At 37.3% G+C, this 25,306-nt stretch overlaps 1 protein-coding gene across 1 annotated transcript in view; it reads left to right on the top strand.

The window, feature by feature from the left end:
* The window catches only part of PIK3R1 (phosphoinositide-3-kinase regulatory subunit 1), a 102,440-nt gene that overhangs the window by 42,948 nt on the left and 34,186 nt on the right, over window positions 1-25,306 (top strand). Inside the window, exons 3-4 of the mRNA XM_020998363.2 lie at window positions 21,423-21,515; window positions 22,665-22,739. Of these exons, the coding sequence (XP_020854022.1) occupies window positions 21,423-21,515; window positions 22,665-22,739 (168 nt within the window). The remainder of the gene's footprint in view (window positions 1-21,422; window positions 21,516-22,664; window positions 22,740-25,306) is intronic.

Here is a 25,306-nt window from a genome sequence, read left to right as displayed (position 1 = left end):
TTCAGAGTTGAATTTGGAACTCAAAGTTTTAAAAAAATCAGTGTTGAAAATTGTCTTTACATGTAGTTGGGAAAATTACTAACAAGTATATAAAAAAAAAGTTATTGTGTGCCTCAAAAAAAATTTTCAGAATTACATTTCTGATTAAATGATAGTTTAGAAAGTTATGCAAGATGCACCTCAGCTATCAATGACAAACAGCTGTTACTTATAGACATGTTTGCAAATTTCTGTAGTGATCTTGGGGATTGGTACCATATAATAAAAAGTCAAGTCCAGCTGTATGCATTTGCCTTATTAGCTTTCTTTATGGTAAGTGAAATGCATACTTCATATACATACTTTGGTATATTCGTAATATTCTCCCAGCAATTGGCTAAGCAAGTGGAAAGTTCATCTCAACAGAAGAATCACTGGAAATAATTGACAATAAGAACTGCCTATGTCTATTCTAAGGAAGCCCAATTAAATAATTATTCCAGGGATCCTTGCTTTGTTTCGTGTTTATAGAATCTTTGCCCTAGAGCTGGAAGGGAACTCAGAGGTTACCTAGTCCAACTTAATTATTTTACAGATGAGGAGATGAAAGCCCAGAGATGCTATGATTTGGTCAGATTTACTAGAATGTTCAGTAATTTTTAGCAATAACTACCATATTATCATAAGTATGTGATATAAATATGAGTTTTTGTGTGCTGAGTTTTATAAATTTATGTAAGTGAACTCTCAGTTTATGACTCTGTTGGAACCTGTAACATCTTTTCTGTCCCACTATCCTAGTTGTAAGGGCAGCTAAGTGTCGCAGTGGATAGAACATGGCTTGGAATCAGACTCATCTTCCTGAGTTCAAATCTGACCTTAGACACGTATTAGCTGTGTGACCCTAGGCAAATCACTTAACTGTTTGCCTCAGTTTCCTCATTTGTAAAATGAGTTGGAACAGGAAATGGCAAACCACTCCAGTATCTTTACCAGGAAAACCCCAAATGGCATCAGGAAGAGGTGGACACAGCTGAAGTGACCTAACAACAAAAATCCAGTTGCGCATTTTAGAGTGTTTACAAGTGTGTTTTGGAGGGAGAATCGGCAGAGGGTACCCTGGAAAATAAGATGGCTGCCAAGGTCCCTTCCAGTTTTCGTATTCAGTGATCCTATGGTAAACTTTGAGTTACTTAATTTTTATTGCTAACTTTTAAAATGTCTATATTTGGATTTAAACAGATCGTATAACTGATTCAAATTCTGCACCATTTAACCATGTTTATTTTTGGTCCTTTAACCTGTGTATTCTTTAAGCAAAATCTTATTAAGTGCCTACTATGTGCAATGTATGGTGGTGGGTGCTGGAGAAGATGCAAAGACAAGGTCCACTTCTGCCCTGAAGGAATATTTCAGGGCAGTAGATTACCTAAAATAGTCTTTCTATTTTTTTTTTTGTCCTAAGAGGTAAACTAAACAGTATCTTAAATTAAATCAAGCTTTCCTGAGGATCCAGAATTTTATTCCTAAATTTTCCATTGGATTACTCCCAAGCTTTAGTCTTGCCTTTGTCCCTACTTGACATTAGTTGGGTCCTAGTTTAAACCACTCCTGGAAAGAAGGCCGTTTAAAAACTGGGCACCTAGGGAAGTCATATCATGTACTGACAAACAGATGTAAAAGAGAATCTTCAGTTGTAAAATGATCCAGAAACGACTTAGGTTAGAAGTTTATGAAATTTCAGGATTCAGATTATGAAATAAAGCAATATTCAGTTTCTGTAGTTAATTCAAGAGGATTACTTTAATTGTTGATTTGAAACAGGCTTAATGATTAACTTAATTCTCTTGAAAGAATTGAGCAGATAAACCTTTCCATCATAGATACATGAGAGACAGCAGTTACCACTGAAAAGAGGAGTCAGTAATGAATATCTTGGGTTCAAGGCTTTTTACTTCTTGACCAAATTAAGTAAAAAATTAAAAGTATTTTTGTTGGTTTTCAAGTTGACCTACTTTTTGCTTGATCCTCCCAACAGCCCTCTAAGGTAAGCACCACAGGTGTGTTATCCCACATTTTTGTAGCTTTGTAAATGTTATGAAATTTCTTACTGAAAGAAGCCCCAAACTACTGCACCTACTTGGGAATTTCAGCAAGCACTAACTTACATAGAAAAAAAAATTTCCCTAAAAGTGTTAGGACAATTCTAAATATATACATTAAGCAACAGAAGTAATCAATGGCAATGGAAACTCAGTATTACACTATGACCAGTCACTCCACTTGGATGTTCAGTCATGTTTGAGAGACAATATGGCAGACTGAATGGAGTGCTGGATTATGCAGATGATTGGAAAATGAGAATGAGTGAGGTTAAATCATTTGCCCAGGAAAACACAACTAGGACACATCTGAGGTACACTGCAAATACAGGTCTATTTGACTCCTAATTCTTTTCTCTTTTACTATAATTTGGTCATTTCAGTCATGTCCAACTCTTTGTGACCCCATTTGAGACTTTTTTGACAAAGATACTGGAGTGATTAGCCCTTTCCTTTTTTAGCTCATTTGACAGATGAGGAAATTGAGGCAAACAGGGTTGAGTGAGTGACTTGCACAGGGTCACAGAGCTAGTAAGTGTCTGAGGCCAGATTTGAACTTCAGAAGATGAGTTGACCTGACTCCAGGCTTGCTGATCCGTGCACCATGGTGCCACCTAGCGCCCTGTACTATGCATGCTGCTTTCCAAACACACCCACTCCAGTGCCAGTAAATAAAGTCGTTTTGCAGTCCTGGGTTTCTCTTGCCTTTGATCACTTTGGTTGCTAATGTCAGAGTCATCTAATTTCTTTTGGGAATTTGAAAAAGTTGATAGGTTTTGAAATCCCAGCCAGGAGCAGTTGTTTGGGCCGTTTGTGGCAGTAAGAATTTTCACCCCAAAATATTGATAACATCTTCAAAACCACCAAAATGTGGGTTTTGTAGGCTTTCTAACTCTGTGTCTTTGTGTTGTGGTTTTGTTCTCTCTGATGCATGGGGCTCCATGCCCTTAGACCCTGGATGTGTGTATGGGGAGTACAATAGGACCTTTAAAAGTAAGTCGTGGTTTATGCAAAATAGCATTTACACAATTCAAAGGACCTGCTGTTCCCTGTCAACTTTATTGTCCCTTAATTAAAATAGCAGGGCAGCTAGGTGGTGCAATGGATAGAGCGCCTAGCCTGAAGTCGGAAAGACTCCTCTTCCTAAGTTCAAATTCATTTAACTAGCTTTGTGACCCCAGACAAGTCACTTCACTCTGTTTGCCTCAGTTTCCTCATCTGGGAAATAAGCTGCAGAAGGAAATGGCAAACCACTCCAGTATCTGCCAAGAAAACCTCAAATGGGGTCACAGTCAGATGTGACTGAACCGACTCAACGACAAGAAGATGAAAATAGCTATCCAAACTTATTAACTTAGGCTTTTTGATTGTTGCCTTGCATGGTTAACTGGATTCCCCTCAGCCCCACCCCTATCATACAAGTTGGGTGTGTGTGTGTGTGTGTGTGTGTGTGTGTGTGTTCATTCAAGATGGAGATGTGTAGAAGGAACAGTAGGCATTCCTTATGAGTCTCAGCTGGGATGTAAATCAGGGTGCTTTACGGTGCAGGTGGTTTGGCCGGGTAATTGTAGTCACATTCTCCTCTTAGGTATGAAAAATCCAAATGCCAAAATTCAAATGTCAGCAGATTAGCAATTTCATGATTTGGTTGTATACATCTAGAACAGAGTAATTTTTGTATGTTTCTAAGCAAGGCCAATGGTGTGGGGGTAGTGTTGTCTTAGTGGAGCAGGGAAGGGAGAAAATACCTGCACCACCTGCCCTTTTGGTGGAGACCCACAATTTCTTTGGCTTTTTTGTTTGTTTGCTTCATTAAAGTTGTTATTAAGGTCATAACAAAAACAATGCTTTCAGGGCAACTAAGTGGTGCAGTGGATAGAACACCAGCCCTGAAATCAGGAGGACCTGAGTTCAAATGTGATCTCAGACCAAACACTCGACACTTACTAGCTGTGTGACCCTGGGCATGTCATTTAACCCCAATTGCCTTACAAAACAAACAAACAAAAATACTTTAAAAAAAACACAATGCTTTCCTCATGTTGTTGTGAGAGGATCAAATGAGAAAATATTTGTCAAATGTCTAGCACACCTTAAAGCATTAAATAAATGCTAGCCATTTTTATCTGTGCTCAGTGGGACCCTCTGCCATTTCCAGCCGCTGGTACTTAGGATCCTTTCAGTGGGGAGCAGCTCTGCCATCTGAGGGAGTGCTGGTACCAAAAGGAAGCTTGCTGCAGAATAAGTGGGGGTGTTCCACTCCTGGCAGGCAAAATGAACGCCGGCTGGGGGGGGTCTTGGATCATGTAACAATTGTTTCCAGGGGGTTTGCATTCAACCACTCACTCCTGATGCCTACCTCCTTTGAGAAAGGCACCCCAGCTCTTTAAAAGCAGATTATTAGGCTGTTTCTTTGCATTTCCAGTGCTTAATAGATTGCCCTGATAATAGCAGGCACTTAATAAATATTTGTTAAATTATCATCACTACTAATAACTTATTCAGAGATGGAAGGGCCCTTAGCAACCACCTAATCCGCACCCTAAAGGAATCCCCACTAGAACACATCCTATAAGTGGTTATCTGTCTTCTGTTTGTAGTCTCTTAAGGAGGAGGAATCCACCACTTCTAAAGAAAGCCATTCTAGCTTTGGACAGCTCGAATTTTGGGGTTGCTTTTCTTGACATTACTCTAAATTGCCTTCCTTCCTTTATCCACCCTATTGCTTCTGTTTCTGTCCTCAGGGAACAGATGGAACAAGGCTAATCCTTTCTCCATATGACTGTCCTTGAAGATAACTTGAAGACAGCCATTGTGTCTCCTCTAAATCTTCTTTTCTTTGGGAGAGATATTCTCATTTCCTTTATCAGGGTGCTTTAAGGTTTGCAAAAGTGATTTCTTTCCAGTGATCCAACTCTATATCTTCCCATATCCCCTTTACCCTCTGAGGAATGAAGTAGAAATAACACCATTTTATAGAAACTGAAGTGATCCCAAATAGATGTGGGTCATCATAACACAGCCAGTAAGTTCTGCCACAGCTCTGATTCCAGGTCTTCCAACTTTGTCTGTTTTTTTTCCCTACTATACCAGTCCATTCAGTTGTTCCTATTTGGTTCATCTGTGTGCCAGACCTTTTATTTGGAGTAGGTTTTATTTGGGGACAAGTAGAATAGACCTTTTGGCTGCTTTGTGATTTCTAAAGGGCCTTTGAGGGGTCAGGGGGAGAACGGATAAGTAAAATCATAAAGGAGGTTGGCAAGAGAAACTTATTTCAAAATTTTCTTCTGCAGGATACCTGATTTATTTTTCTCCTTTTATGGGTAGGTGGGGGGTATACTTTGCTAGAGGGAAAGGGGGAGAATAAAGTACAGTTATTTCTTCCACTATGATGACTTTCCCTATCATGGTTTTGATACATAAGAAATTAAATAGGAATTTTTGGGGAGTTTTGCCAAGCTGTAGACCACATGCAAAGGCCAGCAGATGACACAGAAAAAGTTAGAAACTCAGAAATACATAAAATGTATGGATAGTATGTAGAATATCCACATATTTTATCTTTTAATACTACAATAATTCAGACTTGTTCTCTGGTACAAAGAAGTGGCTAAAAGATTTTATGAGGATTTTTCAGATTGGGGGGAGGGGATGGTGCACAGGGCAGGCGCCATGGTAGCTGTTGTGATGTGTAAGGGATAACTGTACTACACATTTTGCTTACTTCACAGCCTAGCGCAGGTTCTGACAAATCACAGTCATAGCATTCTTTATTTGTCAACTCACCACAATTTTCCAGTGCCTGTTAGGAGATACTACTTTAGCATTTCCAGGCCCCAGCATACTGCTTGTTGCCAAGGATACCCCCAGAAAATCTAGTAGAGTGTCTTGTCCATAGTAGGTACACAATGGTGGCCATAGCTTTGCTTAGATTTTCTTGTTTCTGGGCTAGGCCTAATGACACACTTCTGTAATTCCTTCAACCAGGGACTCTGAGGTTGGTAGGTTAATCATGCTAGGGAGTCCTGAGCTGGTGAAAGGAAGGGGTTAGGAATAATCAGTTTATAGAGACTATGATGTACTAGACACTGTGCTAAGCACTTTTACAAATATTATCTCATTTGATTCTCACTACAACCCTGTGGGGTAGGTGCTATTATTATCCCTGTTTTACAGTTGAGAAAACTGAGGCAAGCATAGATTTGTAGGTACGCAATAAGTCTGTTCATCTGAATAGATTCCTCAAGGAGGCAGTGGGATACAGTCAAAAGAATACTGGTTCCTGAGTCAGAGGAACTGGGTTCAAATCCCAGGGGCTGACAATCATACCTTTGTGACCTTGGGATAATGACATCATTCCTTGGGCCTCTGTTTCCTCATCTGTAAAATGAGGGAGTTGGACTAGATATTCTCTGAGACTCCTTGTAACCCTAGACTTACGAGCCTGTGTTTATATTTTCATTTCTTTTTTATTTCACATGCCCGTGAAATTCACAGTAAGAGCAATAACTTTGGGTCCCAACATGCACGTTTTAGCTGGAACTTTAGAACCTTAGAAAAAGCCTCAGTGGGGAAGCAGCTCTCACTTTCAGTTTTATATGCTGCCACCAAAGACATTTTTTTTTCCTTTTGAGGAAACAGTAGACTCTGAACTTTGAAGACGAAACTATACTTTAAATTGAGAAGCCTCAGTTCAGTTAAGTCTTCCAGATCATTGTGTTAAAGAAGACAGTAAATATAATTTTTTGTTTTGTTTGTTTTGGGGGGTTTCACTTATTTATTTTACTTTAGGCAGTGCTCTCTACATGGTATAGCATCCAAGAAGGGAAGGCAGGAGGGTGTGATTTAAATTGATCCCCAAGCATCATCTTGCTGTTTGTTTTTTTTTTTGCATCTGTGTGTAACCCACACAGCACTTGCTATTGTAGTACAGGAAGCTGTGGAATCGTTCCCAATTTTATTAAAGAAACAAGTATTAATTAAGAGGCATGGCCTGCAAGCAAGCTACCTCAGTTCTGGATTTGAGAGAATTCTGCAGAGTCCGTCTGAGTCATTTGACTCAGTGTAGGAAGCAGACCATTCTCTAGTTAAATGTCCCAATTCCGATAATAGTGTACACAAAGGCTCCTTTTCCTCATCTATCCTACAACCAATGTCTGTTTGTGTTAATGGTAACTAATTTCATAAGGGAAATTATTGAATCACACTTTATTAAAATAAACCTAGGCAGACACTAATTTTTCTTACTTGATAACTTAGCTTTGGGAGCCTTTCACTTGTAAATTCAAGGCTCTGTCCTCTTCCATCACCAGGCAGCGAGAACATGAGGTACAGAGATAAGTTTAAAATCCACCTAACAGGAGTCCATAGCAGATCGTCATTGCTGTTGCTTACGAAAACATTATTAATATTCTCACAGTATATTTGGCAGGAGCAAATGTATAGAATTGGCTGTTGTCCTAAAATATTGCTTGGTTTAGTTCTGCCCAGTGCTAAATTTGCTCATTGGTAGCAAGTTTCATATTAAATAGTAAATTTACTCTGCCCCCAGGTACCATTTTTGCTTTGGACTAAATGCTTTGGCAATCTGGGGCTAGGTTATTTCCTTAATTGCTTGCAACATAGATAGTGAGGATTAAGGAGAACTTTAGTTTCTTAATTCTTCTTATGTATATAGAACACCTTTCTGTATTGCTTGGAACCCAGAGGGCTAGCCAGCTGTCACCTTGACTGTTCTGTGAAGGCGCCTTGCCCTCCTCCCCACCAAGTGGTCTGTTCCACCTTTGAACTCTGATAGCACTGACTGTCCGCATCACTCTTCTGACAGTTGTCATTTTGCTGCCTTGTATGGTTAGTTATCTTTTTATATGCCTCTGTCTTGTCTCCTCAAATAGACGGCCAGATTATCCATGAAAAGGACCCCATCCCAGCCCTAGAACAGAACAGTGTACCTCTTAGGTAGCAGACATACTATAAATACTTAATTGATTTCTCTCCTTTCCATATAATTTTTCTGTTTTATAGAAAGGAAAACCTAAAATAATTTTGCCTTGGAAATAATATTATTTTCCCCTGAGTAGTAATTAAACATGCCTAAGAGTAAGAACAATTTTGGGCATCAAGTTGACCAAAAAATATGACTGGTGAGAAGGCTGAATGTATGGGTTAAATTTAGCTTTATTAGATTATTACTGGGTTTCAATCATCCACATGAAGTGTGGGAGTGGGGTATATTTAAGCCCTGTACTTAGCAGAAGTGATATTTGACCAGATAGGTCTTTACTACTTCTGGCTACAGTGTATATGACCCTTGGCAGGGCATTATGCCTGGGTTAGTGCCACATACCCTCAGCTTCTCAATGAGAGCTGTCTGATTTTGAGGAAGCCTTGTGGGTCTCCTATGCCTCAACCTTTTCTTATCCCCTAATTTCTTATTAGGTTGAGCCTCTTCCTTACCTTAAACATAATAATACAAATGAGTCTTAACTCAAGAACTTTAGAGTTTCACAAATTGCTTTCCTTAAGACAACCCTGTTGAGGATGTCATTTGTAATTGTTAGCCTCCTCACCTTTTTATACACGAAACCCCTGAGGCTCGGAGAAGTTAAATCAAGGCTGCAACTTAGAATTCTGGTACCTAGAGCAAATTCAGGGGAGGGATTGGCAGAGATAGTCCATCCTGGTCAAATAGAGTTCATCAAATAGAAATGGCCAATCATCCCTGACTCCTATGAAGAAGCAGAGAGGAGGAGAGAGGTAGAAGCCACTAGGCATTAGGGGCACTGTAACTGGAGAAGGCAGGCCCCATAAGAGGAACAGGACCTTCAGGAATGGTGTCCTGGATGTAAGTGAGGAAACAGCATGAGAATCAAAGGAATGCTGTGGTAAGGACATCTTCCCCTCTCCCCACCTGTGCTCCCATTCCCTGTTGGCTGCCTTCTTAGGCCAAGCTCTAGTTTGTGATTTGCTTCATCATATAGGTAATGTTAGATACAAGATTTGAACCTGAATCCCTGACTCCAAATCTCATGCTCTTTTCACTATATTACACTGCGTTATTACACCATATTAGACAGGCTTTACCAAATCATGTTCTGAGAAATTCTAGGGCATGTGAATTAAACGTTCTGGGAGATAATTTCACTGAGAGATTTATCTCTCTGAAATATTGAATGAGAAATATGTATCATATATCCGTGTGTTCCTAGTTTGGGGGTATTAGAATGGGTTTAATTTTCTCTGTTTTGTGCCAAGATTTCCCTAGCCACCTTTATTCCAAGTAAATTTTCATGTCCTTAATATCTCTAGACCAGCATTTTTTTTTTGTCAATATATTTCAAGCCTCAAAATATTCTGTGGCCAGATTCTTTTGGGAGATTCTGCCTTAAAGGAATGTCATGTGGATAAAGGAGAGCATCTGTTAAAAACATTTAAAAGTAAGTACTTGAACTGTCTGTAGGCTCACTGGTTCATTAGAGCACAAAGCTAATGGAATCATTGGAGTTTGATGGCTAGGTTAGTTAGTTTTGCTCAGTTCTGTGATTATACATTTAACCATCTTGCAAACACATGCTACAGATCTGGGAGAGATGAGGAGGAAGGGGGAAAGTGTAGATGGAGCAATAGAAGCCATCACTAGTACAGCATCATAGGATAGTAGATTTAGAGGGATCTTAAAAGTCACATAGCCCCTTCATTTTACAGAAGACTTGAGTTGCAAAGAGATGAGAGAACTTTCCCGAGGTCATACATACAGTAAGTAGTAGAGAGAGGATTTGAACCTTACACCACTGGTTTCAAAGTCAATGATATTTGCATTATCCCATGCCTGGGAAACCAAAAGGCATCACTTTTGGTCAGTGGTGGGTCAGGAGCATTCTTTTCCTTGTGTAGGACAATATTTATAAACATCTGTGCTTTGGAGGTTAATTTCCCCAGATATACAGTACCTAAGGCGTAAAAATTGATAGCTATTTAAATAACCAGATTAATCTTCTCTTGACATTAGGAGTTTCAGAGAGACCTGAGCCTTTGGAACACAGAAGTGTTCCCTGAACGCTCGGCTTTACCTACTTTAGATAGTGTCATTTGCTTTGGTCCGTGGGAAGTTCGGAAGAGCATGAAGCTTCAGTAAAATGCCTTATCAACACAATGAGCTAGGAAGGAACACTAGTGGGGGTGTACCCTTCTGCTTTACTGATAGTCCTCTGCACTGCTGTATTCTCATTCTCAAGTTCTTTGTTCACAAATCATGCAGTAGGCAAAAGAAACTTTCAGAGGTGTCTCCAAAACTCGGGAGAAAGGCAGCAGAGAGAATGACTCTGTGAGACTGGTCAGTTTAACATGGCTTGAGTATTGCTCTTAATTCCTTTGCTTCAGGAGATAGACTCCTTTATTACCAGTTTTTTGTTAAAAACCAAATAGTTCTCCAGTCTGTGCCTGTCTTGATATTTGAGGCAATTAAAAAAATTATATTTATTATCTGATCCAGATAAAGACATCTTGGGGTCATTTTTGGTTATTTGAAATTCTCTTCTTCACTGTGGTATAAAGCAGCTTGAAGAAATCCTCATAAATTGTTTTTACTTAGCCATTAGCAAATTAGACTTGAGTTTTAGTATCCCTCCATTAACATGAATCCTTTCTATTTAATTTTCTCCTTTTTGTCCCCTGGTACTTAGAGTAGCAATTTACTTACAACTATGCCTCTCTCTCTCTCTCTCTCTCTCTCTCTCTCTCTCTCTCTCTCTGTCTGTGTGTGTGTGTGTGTGTGTGTGTACTCCACACTTCTGAATGTTTTTTGTATTTATATGTTGATATTTATTGACTGTGCAGCTACATCCAAATTGATAAGTAAAACTGATTTGGTAATTTAACATCAGCCTTGTAAGGAGGTTTTCATGATAGTAACCTTGCATGGCAAGGACTCCATCTGAAAATTGTAGAATATTAGCTACGGAAAGGACTTGAATGATAAACTGCTACAAACAGAAGTACCCACAGAATTTAAGTGACTTATAAAACCAGGGTAACCTGTCTGGTTGATGAAAGAGCTTGGGAATCTAGTCCAATATTCCCTCCCCACCCCCCACTTTCTCTACCAGATATGCTTCCCTTTTAAAATAAACTTATTAATAAACTTGTTAATTAATAATTATTAAACTTATTAATAAAATTATTTTTGGTTATAGTAGAGGTAACAGATACAGTCAGATTTTTCTGTCAGCACTATTGGATCGATAGAGTAGTTTCTTTAACCAGATCTTCAGAAGATTGCAGCAAAGTTACCAATAGGGGGTAGCCTAGCATAGGCTCTACAATGACTCTCTTAACTTCAAGACACTTTTAAAAAATCACCCAAGCTCTGATTGGAGCCAACAAAAAAACATCTGTTGTTTTATTTATAGCTGCTATTTCTAAGAAGCATATTCTTTAGCAGATGAAAAGAAGTGGTTGACAGGCCATAATTCATAAAGTTACTGAGGCCTAATCTGATAGAACAAAATGTACAAAACTCTCTTCCTTCATTCAGACACTATAGCTTCCCTTTTAACTGAGCATAGGAATGGGGCATTGAAAAAGGAGAACATAAGTTGTCATACTTGTTGAGAAAGTGAAGACTCTTTAAATAATAATGTAGAAAATAATATCCTGCCATAATAAATTATTGCTTTCATCTGTTGGACTTCCATCAATCTGAGATGCTATTTCTTCCTTTATATTGTCACAGGTGATACTCTTCATAAAACCAGAATTTTCCTATCATTTCTATAACTGTTTACTTTTGACCATTTGTCTACTTCACACATGCTTCCCAGGGCTTCCAGCTTGATGCCTTTCACCAATCTAAGTGGCATGTTTCTTTTGTAAAAAAGTATATGTTAATCACAAATAATGAGTAGATGTGGATCAGGGCCAAGCTTTAATACTCCCTTCTTCCGCTGTCACCCCCTCCCCTCCCCCTGGCACCAATTCTGCTTTCTAATTCCAGTTGATATTGATATAATAATTTCCACTGTGATTTTCCAGCCAACAGTTCATCTTCATAATAGTAATATGGCCTCTGCCATGTTTTTACAGATTCATTGATGAGATTGTTACTTGGGTTATGTTCAAAGGCTTTCCTGAAGCCAATTTATATTGTTTCTATTTCTTCCCTCCATCTATAAGGTTAACCACTGTATCACAGACAGTATTTACGTTTGCCTGACATTAATTACTCTTCATAAACCAATGTTATTTGATACCCAGATGCCCCAGGGCCCTTTTAGCTATTTAATGATTTGTTCTAAACACATTAAGGGTAAATGAATGATTGGTAACTATTACTTTTTTTTCTTTAAAAAAAAACACACTACCAACAAAGGTAATTTCGTGAGTTAATATTGAGTTTGAAAAGATTAATATCCCCTTGTAGATTTCACTGTTGATCATCTTACACTGTGAAATGTGAATGTGAAGCCACTAAAATTTGGTTCCATTTTAGTTTTTTTGACTAGTTCCCATATCATTGAACTGCACATATTGATGGCCATTTGTACCCATAGCGTTACATTTGTCTTAAAATTACTCCAGCAACATTTGTTTTTTTCCTTTACATGGCTAACATGCTAAAGAGATCAGTGATACTTCAGTTTCCTTTTCATGAAAAAAATCACAATAAATATGAAAGTTTCCATTCACCTTCCCCCCTTTCTATTTGACAGTCGGTGTGCTTTAATAGGATTTCCAAGTATCCTTTCATTTTCCTTCATTTCATATTATACCACATAATTATCAAGTGGGGATGTTGTGGAAAAACATCATGCTTTGGATATGAATTATATTAGATGACCCTCGGAAGTCCATTTTATGAGTCTAACCTGATAGGGAGGGGCAGCCCCAATTCCTGTATGTCATTATTATCTCAGACTCCTTCATTAACACACTAAAGCCTGAGAATCTATTTGAGGTACAGTTAAATATGTCTTATGTTAGATTTTTGAAAACTATTTAATATCCCGTTCCAACTTGATTAAACAGAGTAGTTCTCTTGCACCACTGAAAGTGATAAGTTGGCCAGCTATATTTAGCTGAATAAAAACTATGGCATCCTTTGGGAAGAATGTACTTAGTTTAGCCTTATGAGAAAATGTTTAATAAATGTTATCCTGAAAATATTTAGCCTGGCCCATGGTCCTGGCCTAGCTTCAATCTTGATTTAAAAAGAAAAAAAACTGCCACAGAATGGAACAGGAATTACCTTACATTGCATAGACGGGAGGATTTTTGCCACTGGCAACATAGGGTACAGTGGGAAAAACACTGGGTTTGCTGTCATTTACTAAGGTGACCTTAGGCAAATTGATTAACCTTTGAGCCTCTGTTTTCTCAAATGAAGTCATTTGGACTAGATGGCCTCAGACATCTGTTCCAACTCTAAATTTATGATATTGTGGCCTGTAGATACCATAGATTAAGAAAATGTTTTCCTTAGAAATTGTAATCTCTTTAAATAGTGGCACCTGCCACTTTCTTTCCGTGTCTTGGTAGCCTCAAAGATAATCTGTTGCATGGGTTGTGTGTATGTGTGTAGTAAAAAAATAAATATATATATATAATATCCATATTACTACTTCCTATATTTATATACATAAATACATATTTATAATAATATGCCACTACTTTATATATATTTACTACTATGTATTTTATTATACATGTATGTATAATATTATATACACATACTACTTAAGGTTTGTGACGTGTCCATTGAAGATGCCTCCACCTTTGCTATTGATAGCTTTTGCCGCTACCATGGAATGGATCAGGGCTTTCTCCTCTGTAAACATTGACCTAGCCTATTGTCCTTTGCCTTTATTTCTCCATGGCACCCATTTGCTATTATTTGTTATGTGTAAACTATGTGTATTCAACCACTAAAGTAGGGATTCTTAACCTTTTTTTTTTCTCCTGTTTCCTGATCACTTTTGGCAGTCTGGTGAATCCTATGGACCCCTTCTCAGAATAATATTTTTAAATAAATAAAATATATACAATCACAAAGGAAACCAATTATATTGAAATAAAGTTGGAAAAACATTTTAAAAGTTTATAAACTCTAGATTGAGATCCCCTACACATAAAGTATAAACGGTTTTCAGGATACAAATGGTATACTCATAGGTAATTAATTATAGGTAGTAAGTTAACACATTATTTGTTGATTACCATTTAACTTGACTAAGAGACTTTTATAATGGGCCTTTCTTTCACTTTGAAGTGGATGGTCTCTCTTTTAACTATAAACTTAGATACATATTGTCTTTCCTTGCCAGGCAACAGGTATAACACTTGAGGTTGGTCATTCTGTCCTCTGGATTCCAGTAGGGCTCTCTTAACCTGTAGCCCCTATCCCTGGGCCCTTACTGCCTCCCTGAATGAATTCTGCTCTGTGCCTTCCCAACCTTTTTTTACACTAATTTGCCCTTCTCTTCTGCAGAGTCTCACTATTATTAATTATTATTATTATTATTATTCAGCCTTATTGCTGAGTCTTTTTACTTATTAATCAGTCTTTCAGTCTACTCTCTTCTAGCCTGAATAAATTTTTTTCCCTCTCATTCCCAGTTTCTCTTAATAGCTTCTTTTTTTCTTCATCTTTACCCCTCCCCTAGTTAGCAGCAATTCTCGTGGGTGTCTTTCAAACCAGTTATGCCATTAGCATTTCTGAAATGATATGTGGTAACTTTCTTCTCAGTTAAAATGCAATATAACTGGGGAGGAGTGTATTTCTTTATAAGACTGCCCTTGAAGAAAACCCAGAAGCTCCAGGTATTGTAAGAAATATAGATCTATATTTCTGAATTATACATGTAACCATTTATGTAACTTTTTTCTTAGTTTTAAAAAAAATTACCTACCAGTATTGTAAAATAGTCTGGCAAGATAAGAAAATGAATATTTTATAGGAAATACCCAAACTTTTCTCGGACCAGTAGGGAGGATTTTTTTGGTCATCAAATTTAGTGACAATGAATTCTAACCAGAAAATATTACCACAGCCTATGAAAATAGGCCGGTTTGCACTCAGCTCTCTCAGTACAAGTGGTTCCCAACTTCCTGTCAGTTTAGACCAGCTTCCTTGTGTTTATAGATTTAAATTAGGAAGACTTTGAAGGAAAATCCATTTCTTTTTGACACCCACAGGGTTAAGCTTTGTTGTACTGTTGTTCTAGCTCAGTAAGCAGAAAAACTTAGTTCTACTTGTAACACTCCAGGCTCTAAAATTGTATTATATGCATTTTCTTCCCCATAAAAATTCATATATTCCCACATGGGTGGGTGTGTGTGTGTGTGTGTGTGTGTGTGTGTGTGTGTGTGTGTGTGTATCTTTCTTATTAAATATCCGTCACAGGGTCTTTGCTATTCATAGTGCTTTGCAATGCTAAAGTCAGATTCTGCTTTAGGTGATGGGATCATAATTAGCCAGCCTGCCTAAGCTTAATGTGGTATTATTTCAGCTATATTTTAACTGTTTCACTGTCTTGGTTAGTGACATCAGAAGCAAAATTGGAATGTCTCATTTTATAAAAGGAATTCTACCTGCTATTTCAGTCCTTATTTCCTATAGCAGTCTGTCTCCTGAGTGTAATGTTAAATTTGGAACAGAAATCCGATTTTTTTTTTAATCTATGTGGCTGAAAAGCTGGTGTCAAACAGTTCAAACAGTTAAAGGTGTCAGAGTATTTGAGTATCCAAAAAGATACGAAAGGTTCTAGTTTTCTAAATGTTTAATCTCTTCAGGTCAGAATTCCCATGCTGCTAATTAAATGCATAAATTCTCACTGTAAGTCTGACATACACTTTTGCTTCTTTTGGCTTCTTTTTTTCCCCTCACTTTGAGAAGGGAGAGAAAAGAAGTCCTTCATGCTGTGCATTTCTTTCTTGCTCCATATCAGTTAAAAAAAAAAAAATATATATATATATATATATATATATATATATATATATATATATATATATATATATATATATATATTTACTCTGCAGAGTAATGTCTTATTCTCTATTAAAAAATGCAAAACTAAAGACTACCCAAAGTTTACAAGCATTTTAAAATGAAAATCAATATATGGTGGAGGGAGGGGTGAAATAAACTGATGCTTATTTTAGTCATGACTTCTTCAATGAAATCATGTCTTTTTATTTTGGATGAATCTGCAAAAAGTTTCCAATGCTCTGAACTTGAGCCAGTCCGGTTTTAAGCTCTTCAAATATAATACAGGTTTCTGCCTGAATGAAATGACTTTTTCTTTGAAATTTTCCAGATAATTAGGTATAAAACAGGTGTTCAGATTAAGTTAAAAAAGTTTCCCACTGACATTTTAAAATCAAGTTCTTGCATTGTTGTTAACTTTATTCACTATACCGAAGGTATTTGAGCAGTTCCTCCCACCCCATGAGGACGAAGATTGCAGTGGGGGTCCCGGATGTGTTGGGTGACATTTGATACTATAAGGTGTTATTGTAAAAGGTGCAGCATGTATTTTTGCATCATAGTTTCTATTCTAACACTAACTTGAATTTCTTAGGCTCACTGAACCCTGAGAGTCTTGTATTCCTCAAAAGCATTTTAAGGGAGGTGTAGCAAAGTATCCAATCGGTTTTGATGGCAGTAGAATTTGAACTTAGCTACAGTTATTATGTAAAGTAACATCTGACAGATATTTGTTCCTACTTTGTATGTGAACCTCTTTTCATGTTATATCCTTTTACAGTTTAAGAAGCTCATGGTGGTTTCTGCCCACTTTTATACTGCTTCCATCCATAATGAAAGATTTGGCTCGAACATTTCTGGAGCTAGTCAGTATTCTAACTTTAATTTTCCACTTGCCTCTGCCAGGCCTCTAAAATATCTCTTTTTACTGAGAACTCCTCCAAAAGGTACAGCTGTGTGCTGGTTTCATCTTGCACTTTGTAGCTATGTTGGCAACATTTAGTATAAGGTATGCTCCCATCTCCCACACATTGCTGCTGCTGCTGCCCAAGTACTGTTCAGGCCTGTCCATGTTACCGGCTTGAGAAGAGCCCCAAGATTGCAGGGAAGCCAGGACTCTTTCACATGATTGGTTGTCGTTGGGGTAAAGGAGGAAAAAAATAGAACTCATGGAAAACGCACCATTTGATGTGTCCTCCAAGATCTTCCTACAGCCTGGGAGACCAAAGTCATCTTTGTCCTTGCAAATGATGAAGAGAGAACATGGTAGACTTTTTACCTCCTGCCTTTTAGTACTGTGGAGAGAGAATGTGCTTCATATCTTCTAGTTCTTCTGCTATTCCTTTTCTTCAAGCATGCTGATAGCTATTCTTATAAAATAATTCAGTGAAATGAAATCTGTTGCTGAGGTGTAGTTAAAGGAATTCACAAATTTGCACAGATTTGAAGAAGTGGGCTTGATTCTCCACAATTTAGTCCCTTGTCTAAGCTTCAGAATTCCAAAACAGTCCTCAGTCAGGTACTCACCCAAAGTTTGTTGAGGATGTTTTGAAATGCTTACAAAAGTTAACATTTGTAAACTTTGGGAAGACTGGACTCTGTTCTACTTCTTTTCCCTACAGAGTTTATGGAATAAAAATGGGCTTTGTGTCTTAGTAATAATTTAGTGTCACTAGATTTTATGATTGTGGTGCTTTATCAGAAAGTAATTGTTTAAGAGGTCACTTGTTAAATCTGGTGATTATTGTTTCTGGTCTTCATTTCTTAGATGGATGGGTGCTGAATAACTGCCTTTTGGCGAGGGAGTGGATTAAAGACACACTTGTTTTTATTTTATTGTGTTTCTTGAACGACTTCTATGCCTAAGGTAGATGTTGTCATACAATTATGAGACTTTTCAAGGAAAACAGATTTAATAACATAAGTTGTAATGGTGAATAGGAAGTCCTTGAAATCTTGTGTGTCACCTTGCTTCTGTTAAATGGTACCTTTTAAAACTCCTGTTGCATATTTTCAGCAGCAGCCTTGATAATACAGGCATTTGAACAGTTGAATTACAGCATGTACAATGAATTTTTAGACAAAAATTTGGTGCATTCTTTTAAACTTTCAAATTTTCTGCAGGGCCAACCTATATGAATTTTAAGGAATGTTCCAGTACCTTGGGAGATAGGCTAGGGATAGGAATTAGACCATGATTTCTTTGAAATGTGGAACTCCCTGGAGAGGAACTCCATTTACTAATGCAGGTAGATACCTTCTTTGCAATTTAAGAGTCTTGGAGAGTTGTCTAGAGCCTTGAGCAATTACATGACTTGCTCAGAGTTACCTATAGCCAGTATGTGTCAGAGGCAGGACTTGAACCCAGTTCTTCTTGGCTTCAAAGCCAATCTCTCTACTCAAGCGTGGCAGGTATCTTAAATTTTTTTTTAAATATCACCATACTGTGGGGTTTTTTGTTTGTTTTGGAGTAGACCAAAGTGGTAAGGAATTTTGTAGAGATAAATAAATTGATCTCTTGACTTGTAGAAATATTCAAATGACATGGAAGGAACACACTAAAATGTATTTGAAATCAATTTTTTTTGTTCTGTTTTCAAAGCTAATGTGTAAGCATAGATTTATTGTATATGTGGCACATACACACTCTCACAATCTTATCATCATAGTGATTATCCACAGAGAATCTGTTTATATTTAAAAATCACAGTTGGGTGAAATCAGTGCTTTTTCTTACCACCAGCTTTTCTTAATGCCAAAATAATTAAATTGCCAAGATTTCCAAAGGAATCTTTTTGAACCCTTTCTTCTGTAGTCACTTAGTTTTATTTGACTGTCCCCATTTCACAGATTTCAAAAAAAGAAAATAAGGAAGCAAAGAGGAAGGGAAGAGTGGGAGTACAGTTTTTAGCCAGTAATTAGAATGTTTTACATCAACTTAGTTTTGCCTTTAGTGTGAGGAGGCACATTTGTGCGTACTTGAAATGATGAGTAGTGTACTGGGGATGCATTCAGGAAGACCTGGGCTCAAATTCCCCTTTAGGTATTTATTGAATTTGTGACCTTGGACAAGTCATTCAGCTATCTCAGTTTTTCCTCAACTCTTAAAGAGTAGATAATAACAACTGATCTCTCACGAGGTTGCTTTGAGGATCGAATGAAGTCATTAATGTAGCTTGTAAACTTTTAAAACTTTATATAAAATGTCAGCTCTGTATATTATTATTGTGCTTGAGGCTTGAGGGAATCCAAATTGATGGCTTTCCTTTGGCCTCAGGGTTTTTTTTTTCCCTCACTTTTTAATCTGCACTTTTCTTCAGTCTTTTTTTTAGTTGAAAATAGAAAATTTTGAGATTTTTAAAGTGTAATTCATTCTCTGATAACATTGTTTTTACATATAATTATCTTATTGATTTTTACATATAATCTTTATATAATATAATAAACATTCTTTTGCTTTTACTTATAATGATCCATGTTGAAGATGGGAACTGGTTGTGGTGAGCAGGGTCAATGTGATCTGGTAATATCACATAATATAGAGGAAGAGAGAAGTGGATTGTGTTGTGTTTGAGAAATCAAGCATTGTGGGACTTTTTGCTTTCACTTTGTAGCATTTTTAAATAGAGTCTGTTTTTCAGATATATTTGCTTTTTTGTGTGTGTATGTGGAGCTGGTGTATATCCTTTTATTGTCTTAACTTGAATTTGCTTTGCTCAACATTTCATTTCAAACAGTTATGCTCAGATATACCTTATTCTGTCAGAAATTTCCCATTGTTTGATAAGGATGTCTTATCTCTAAACGTCCCTGCTTTCTAAATATAAAGAGAAGAAGCAGCATTTATTTAGTGGTGTAGCAGGCACTGAGCTAAATGCTTTACAAATATATTTTCATCTGATCCTAGCTACAATCTTGGGAGGTAGGTGGTGTTATCCTGATTTTACAGTCGAGGAAACTAAGGCAGACAGAGAGACTTGTCCAGGGTCATCAAGCTGGTAAGTGTCTGAGGCAGATTTGAATTGAGATCTTCTAGACTGCGGGCCCTGTACTCAATGCACTGTGCTACCACCTACATTTTAAGCTTTTTAGCTACAGATTTTAGAAGGAAAAGAAAAACAGGTTTCGCTTGTAGATTAGATGAGTGTCAACAAAATTGTCTATGAAGTTTATTTCTATAGCAGGAATACTCTATTCCTTAGAGCAGAGACATTTTCCATCAGGGTGAAGGAACAAGGATAAGCTTATAAACTTTGAGTCCAAAAGAAAGTAAAGGGATAGGGGGGCCCTGTGGATGTAGCTATGCCTCTATCTAGAGAATGTTCTTTGACATTTTGTAGGCTCTGGCTCTGTATACACAGCTCCTGGATGACTTTTTTTGTTTTTGTTGTTTGTTTGTTTGTTTTGTCTAATAGCTAGAGTCACCAGCGAACATATGATATAATCTTGCCTGAAAATTTCTTAAGTCTCTCTCTGACTGTATAGATTTAATTAAAATGACCTAATGCCGTTTTAAAAATAATTCCAAAAAGCAGATGTTTAATGAGATAATTTTGCATGGTGCTCTATCATGGTAATTGAGAAATATATAATTCTTAGGCTGTCTGTATTTGAAACACAAGCTTTAATTGAATAAATTTGTGTGGGCCATTTTAGTATGTATTGCTTCTCATAAAGAATATTTGGTTAAGACCCTAGGAATATTTAACACAAAAAGGGGAAAAAATAGATTATATAAAGTATCTATTTCCAAATAAAAGCATATGATGAGTCACCAAAAAAAAAAGCCCAAAGTCTAAATGGAAATAGGGTGAATTTTTGCAAAATATTGGCCACACATGTAGAGATTTTCATATTGAGTCTGTTCCTCCTACAGTCTATGGTTTGACAACTTTGTGGAGAAAGTACTTAGCTCCCTCCTCTGGCATACTGTGAGAAAAATTACTTTTGCTGCCAAAAGATTTTCACTTTTTTTTTCTTTTTGGCGATAGAATACAAAATGTCATATGCAGTGTCAAAGAAAGAAATATTTGTGTGAATAACATCATCTAAAGTGTTTTTGTAGTATTGTAGTTTTGGTTTTTTTAACATGTAAATGGACCCTAGAAAAATTGTTGCATAAACACTAGCATTTCAGAAACCATTCAATATTTCTCTTCTGACTAAAATGGATACATACAGTCTTGAGTATTCAACAGTGGTGGCATGAAGCCTTCATTTGAATATAGAACTGACAGTATACATTTATTAAGGTTGAGAGTAGATAAAATTAATTTAGTTCTTGTTTTAAAAATTAACTTTTTTGTCTTGTGACTTATAAACTCAACATTTTTAACTCCTGTCCCCAATTTTTTTTCTTCTAGGTTTTACACTTCTAGACCTCACAGAGCAGTTTTCCTCTTCTGCAGTTGCTCCACCAATCCTTATTAAATTAGTGGAAGCTATCGAAAAGAAAGGTATGTGTTAGGATTGCATGCTGATTCTGTCTGATAGGGCCTTGGGTCATTGATCTTCTTTGTGTATTTCTTACTTAGTCTTGAAGGAAATACCAGAAACTCAAGTCATAGAAAATAGTTTTCATCTGATTTTTGCAGTCAAATGAAGTTTATCCTCCAATGCCTCATCACTTAATCACCCAGCACATATTAAGTACCTGCTAGTGCCTACAACTGAGCTTTAGCCTTGGAGATATAAAGACAAAAATGCTGGTGATCCTGGGTTTTCAGAGCCTTTGCCAGTGGGGTTCAAGTTCTGGTGGAACCTAACAAATTAGAAAAATTTCATGTATGAGGGTTCTGGTATCTCTTGTAAGAGGCCCAGCCTAGCTAAGCATGGATAAGCTGATCAGCAAAGGGTAGGCTAGCCTGGTGATCATATTTTTGGGGGCCACTACAGTTTGTGGAATTGTAAGTTACTGCCTTCTGAGTCATCGTAGGTAGATGTCTAAGTCAGTGGAGGGAGCTCCAACACCAGGGATGTCATAGATCTTTTGAAGTATTAGAGACAGTTACTAAATAATTTTGGCCCACACTATGTATATAACAGTAAAATAACTTGTGCCTGCACAGTTGTTCACAAATCACTCCCCTTTGAAAGGCTTGTTGCAGGATTTGACCTTTACAACATTTTAAGACATATAGAATAAAATACCTTTTCTAGAACTTAAAAATAGATGTTAATGGGAAGTGGAAGTGCCTTTCTCAGTCGGTCAGCAAGTATTTATTAAGCATTTATTATGTGCCAGACACTGTGAATATAGATATAAGCAGAAAAATGTCTAACGGGGGAGACAAAACAAAAAAGGAAGCTTAAAAGGTGAGGTTTGGGCTGTGGAAGCCTGGTAGAGGGAGATGAGGATATATAGCCTGGGGAAGAATGAGATATAGATGGCTTGGGTGCCCTCCTTAAATGGGGTTTCTGGGAGGAGCCATCCTATCAGAAACAGAAGCGAGGGGCAGAGGGTACCTTGAATGTGTGATTTCCAGGGCTGGAGTGAGACTTTATGATGAAGAATCTGGAGCATGATAGAAGGGCAGCCTGTGGTTTATGGGTTCTCCAAGAACATTGGGTTTTTTTATGAACACAGACTGTTTTTTGTGTTTTAGGCCTGGAATGTCCAACTTTGTACAGATCCCAGAGCTCAAGCAGCTTAGCTGAACTCCGGCAGCTTCTTGATTGTGGTAAGTATCTCATATCTAGGAGTATATAGAACACAAAGGACATTTTTTTAAAAAATAATTTTTAAATTAAAATTTAATAATCCCCCCCCATTACATGAAAATAATTTTAAACATTTTTTTTTTAAATTTTGAGTTCTAAATTTTCTCCCTCTGTCCTTTCCCTGTGTTCTGTCAGGAGTTAAGTTAGATGCATTTCATCACTCTTCTTGTATGAGTAAGGATGCCCCAAGAGTAAGATTTACTTCAAGTACAGTTTCCATTTTGTGTTGTGCATCACCTGAAATAGATTGAGTAAGAAATGTCTTTTGTAACAGTATGGCAGAAACTAGGTACAGACCAACATCTCACACTGTATGCCAAAAGAAGGTCAAGATGAGTACACGATTTAGACATAAAGCCAGTAACTAAACCCATGGTTACTAGTCATAACTAGCCAAGAAAGGGAATTGGTACCGAAGAACTCCACGTCTTCCCTCCTTCCACCCTATAAATTAGTCACCTACCTCTAAATCATATAGGTAGGTTTGGCATAATAGATAGAAGGGACTGAACTTAGAGTCAAGAGCACCTGTGTTCAAATCTGAACTCTGACTCTCTGTAACCACAGGTTGAGTTACTGACTTGTCACTCTGATCTTCAAACACGTCTTATGCTTAAGTGACCATATTGGCTCTTTGTAGGAAATCACAGGTCTTCAACATGCTAAGACACGCTATTATAGAATAGTTACCTTGTGTGTGCTCTACTTTTCTCGTGAGCCATCTGTCTTATGCTGAATTCTATTTAACATTAATCTACACAGTAATTATCTTTACTGATCATTTTGAAGTTTGATGAATTTTAGGGTTTTCACTTTTTCTACAGGCAGAAGTATTAGTAGCTGTTATAATAACAACAACTCTGGGACCTTCTCCATATCAGCATAAAACACCCCTCATCCATTCATTCATTCATTCATTCATCAAACATTTACCTAGGACTTGGGGGAAAATATACAATTTAGTTAAGCCATGATGACTGCCCTCACAAAGCTTAACCTTGGGGAGAGGCTGATGTGGAGATAGGATGAAAACTCATAAAACTAATACATATCATGACATGGAGAGTGGTAAAACAAAGTATTGTGTGTGGTCTGTCTTGGTAGAAGTCTTCATGGAGGAGATGAGGTTTGAATTGAATTCTGAGAGATGAGTAAGCACCAAGCAGGAAGGAGGACATCCTGAGCGTAGACACAAGGCATGGGTGGGGGTGGGAAGTGCAACGTGTGGTCAGGTTTTTGTGTAGAGTTCACCAAGGGTAAATGGTATGAGATAAGGCTCATCCCACAGGGGAGGACCTGAATGCTAGTCTGAAGAGTTTGAGCTTTATTTTGGTAACAAGAAGGAATCATGGATGATTTCTGAGCAGAGGATTGACTTGAGCAGATCTGTGTACAAAAAAAGGTGGTGAGGCCATATGTGAAGTGACTTGGAAGGAGGGACTTAATAAAGCCACAGAAAAGACGATTAGCACTAGTGCAGGCCAAGGGTAACAAGGTCCTGTGACAGTGGGAATAGGTAGGAGGGGAGGGACAGTAGAGGAAATGGAACCGGCAGGTGATTGGATGTGAGAGAGCTGTCAAGGTGATTCTCATAATGCCATAAAAATAGCTTGAGTAAGTTAGTTTTTATTATGCCTTTCTCTTGTCATCTATCTTCCAAACTTGCCAACTCTGCATTTCAGAATCACCAAGGTAAATATAACATTCTAAGCAACATAATCACTATTACAGTGAGTAGTAGTATATTTTTCCTTTAAGAGTTAATAATAAATGTTGTCTGGGTGTGCACATGTGCACACATATGTCTGTGTGTTTCTCTGTGTATTATGCTTCTCCGTATTTTTTTTTTACTTTATTCAACAAGCCAACAGTTGTTACAATCTATATCAAGGATAGAAATATTTTCTGATTTTTAAAAAAATTTCTATTTCAAAAAGTACATTTTCAGGCTAAAATTCAATACTTTGAATGAAAATGCTTAATATCAGAACTATGTGATATTGGTTAATTTGAAATGTCTGGAATATTAAAGAAGTTTTCTGATGGATTTAAAGTATCACTTATGTTTATCTTAACTGTATTCATATGATTAGGAGCAAAGGGACTCTTCACTCAGCAACTTTTTTTTTTTTTAGTGAGGCAGTTGGGGTTAAGTGACTTGGCCAGAGTCACACAGCTAAGGAAGTATTATGTGTCTGAAGCTGGATTTGAACTCAGATCTTCCTGACTCTAGGGTCAGTTCTCTATCCGCTGTGCCACCTAGCTGCCCCATTCAGCAACTCTTTATCAGGAACCTACCCTGTACAAAGCACAAAGATGCCTTGTTTTTTTATTTTCCTGTTTAAAAAAAAAAAGTGGAAAAAAGGAGGATTGTATGAATATTGGTCTATATTCTTCCCCACCCCGTCTTTTGCTCAGCTAGTCTAAGATAGAATGTAAAATTTTAAAGCAGGCTTTTCTTTTTTAAATGCCTTTACAGAAATCTAGTTTTCCCCAAGACAACGTCTTATGTTATTTATCAAATTTT

This window comes from Phascolarctos cinereus, unplaced genomic scaffold (assembly GCF_003287225.1).
Source record: "Phascolarctos cinereus isolate Bilbo 61053 unplaced genomic scaffold, phaCin_HiC Scaffold_4;HRSCAF=312, whole genome shotgun sequence".
NCBI classification, from domain to species: Eukaryota; Metazoa; Chordata; class Mammalia; order Diprotodontia; family Phascolarctidae; genus Phascolarctos; species Phascolarctos cinereus.
This window is presented reverse-complemented; position numbering and strand designations above follow the sequence as displayed.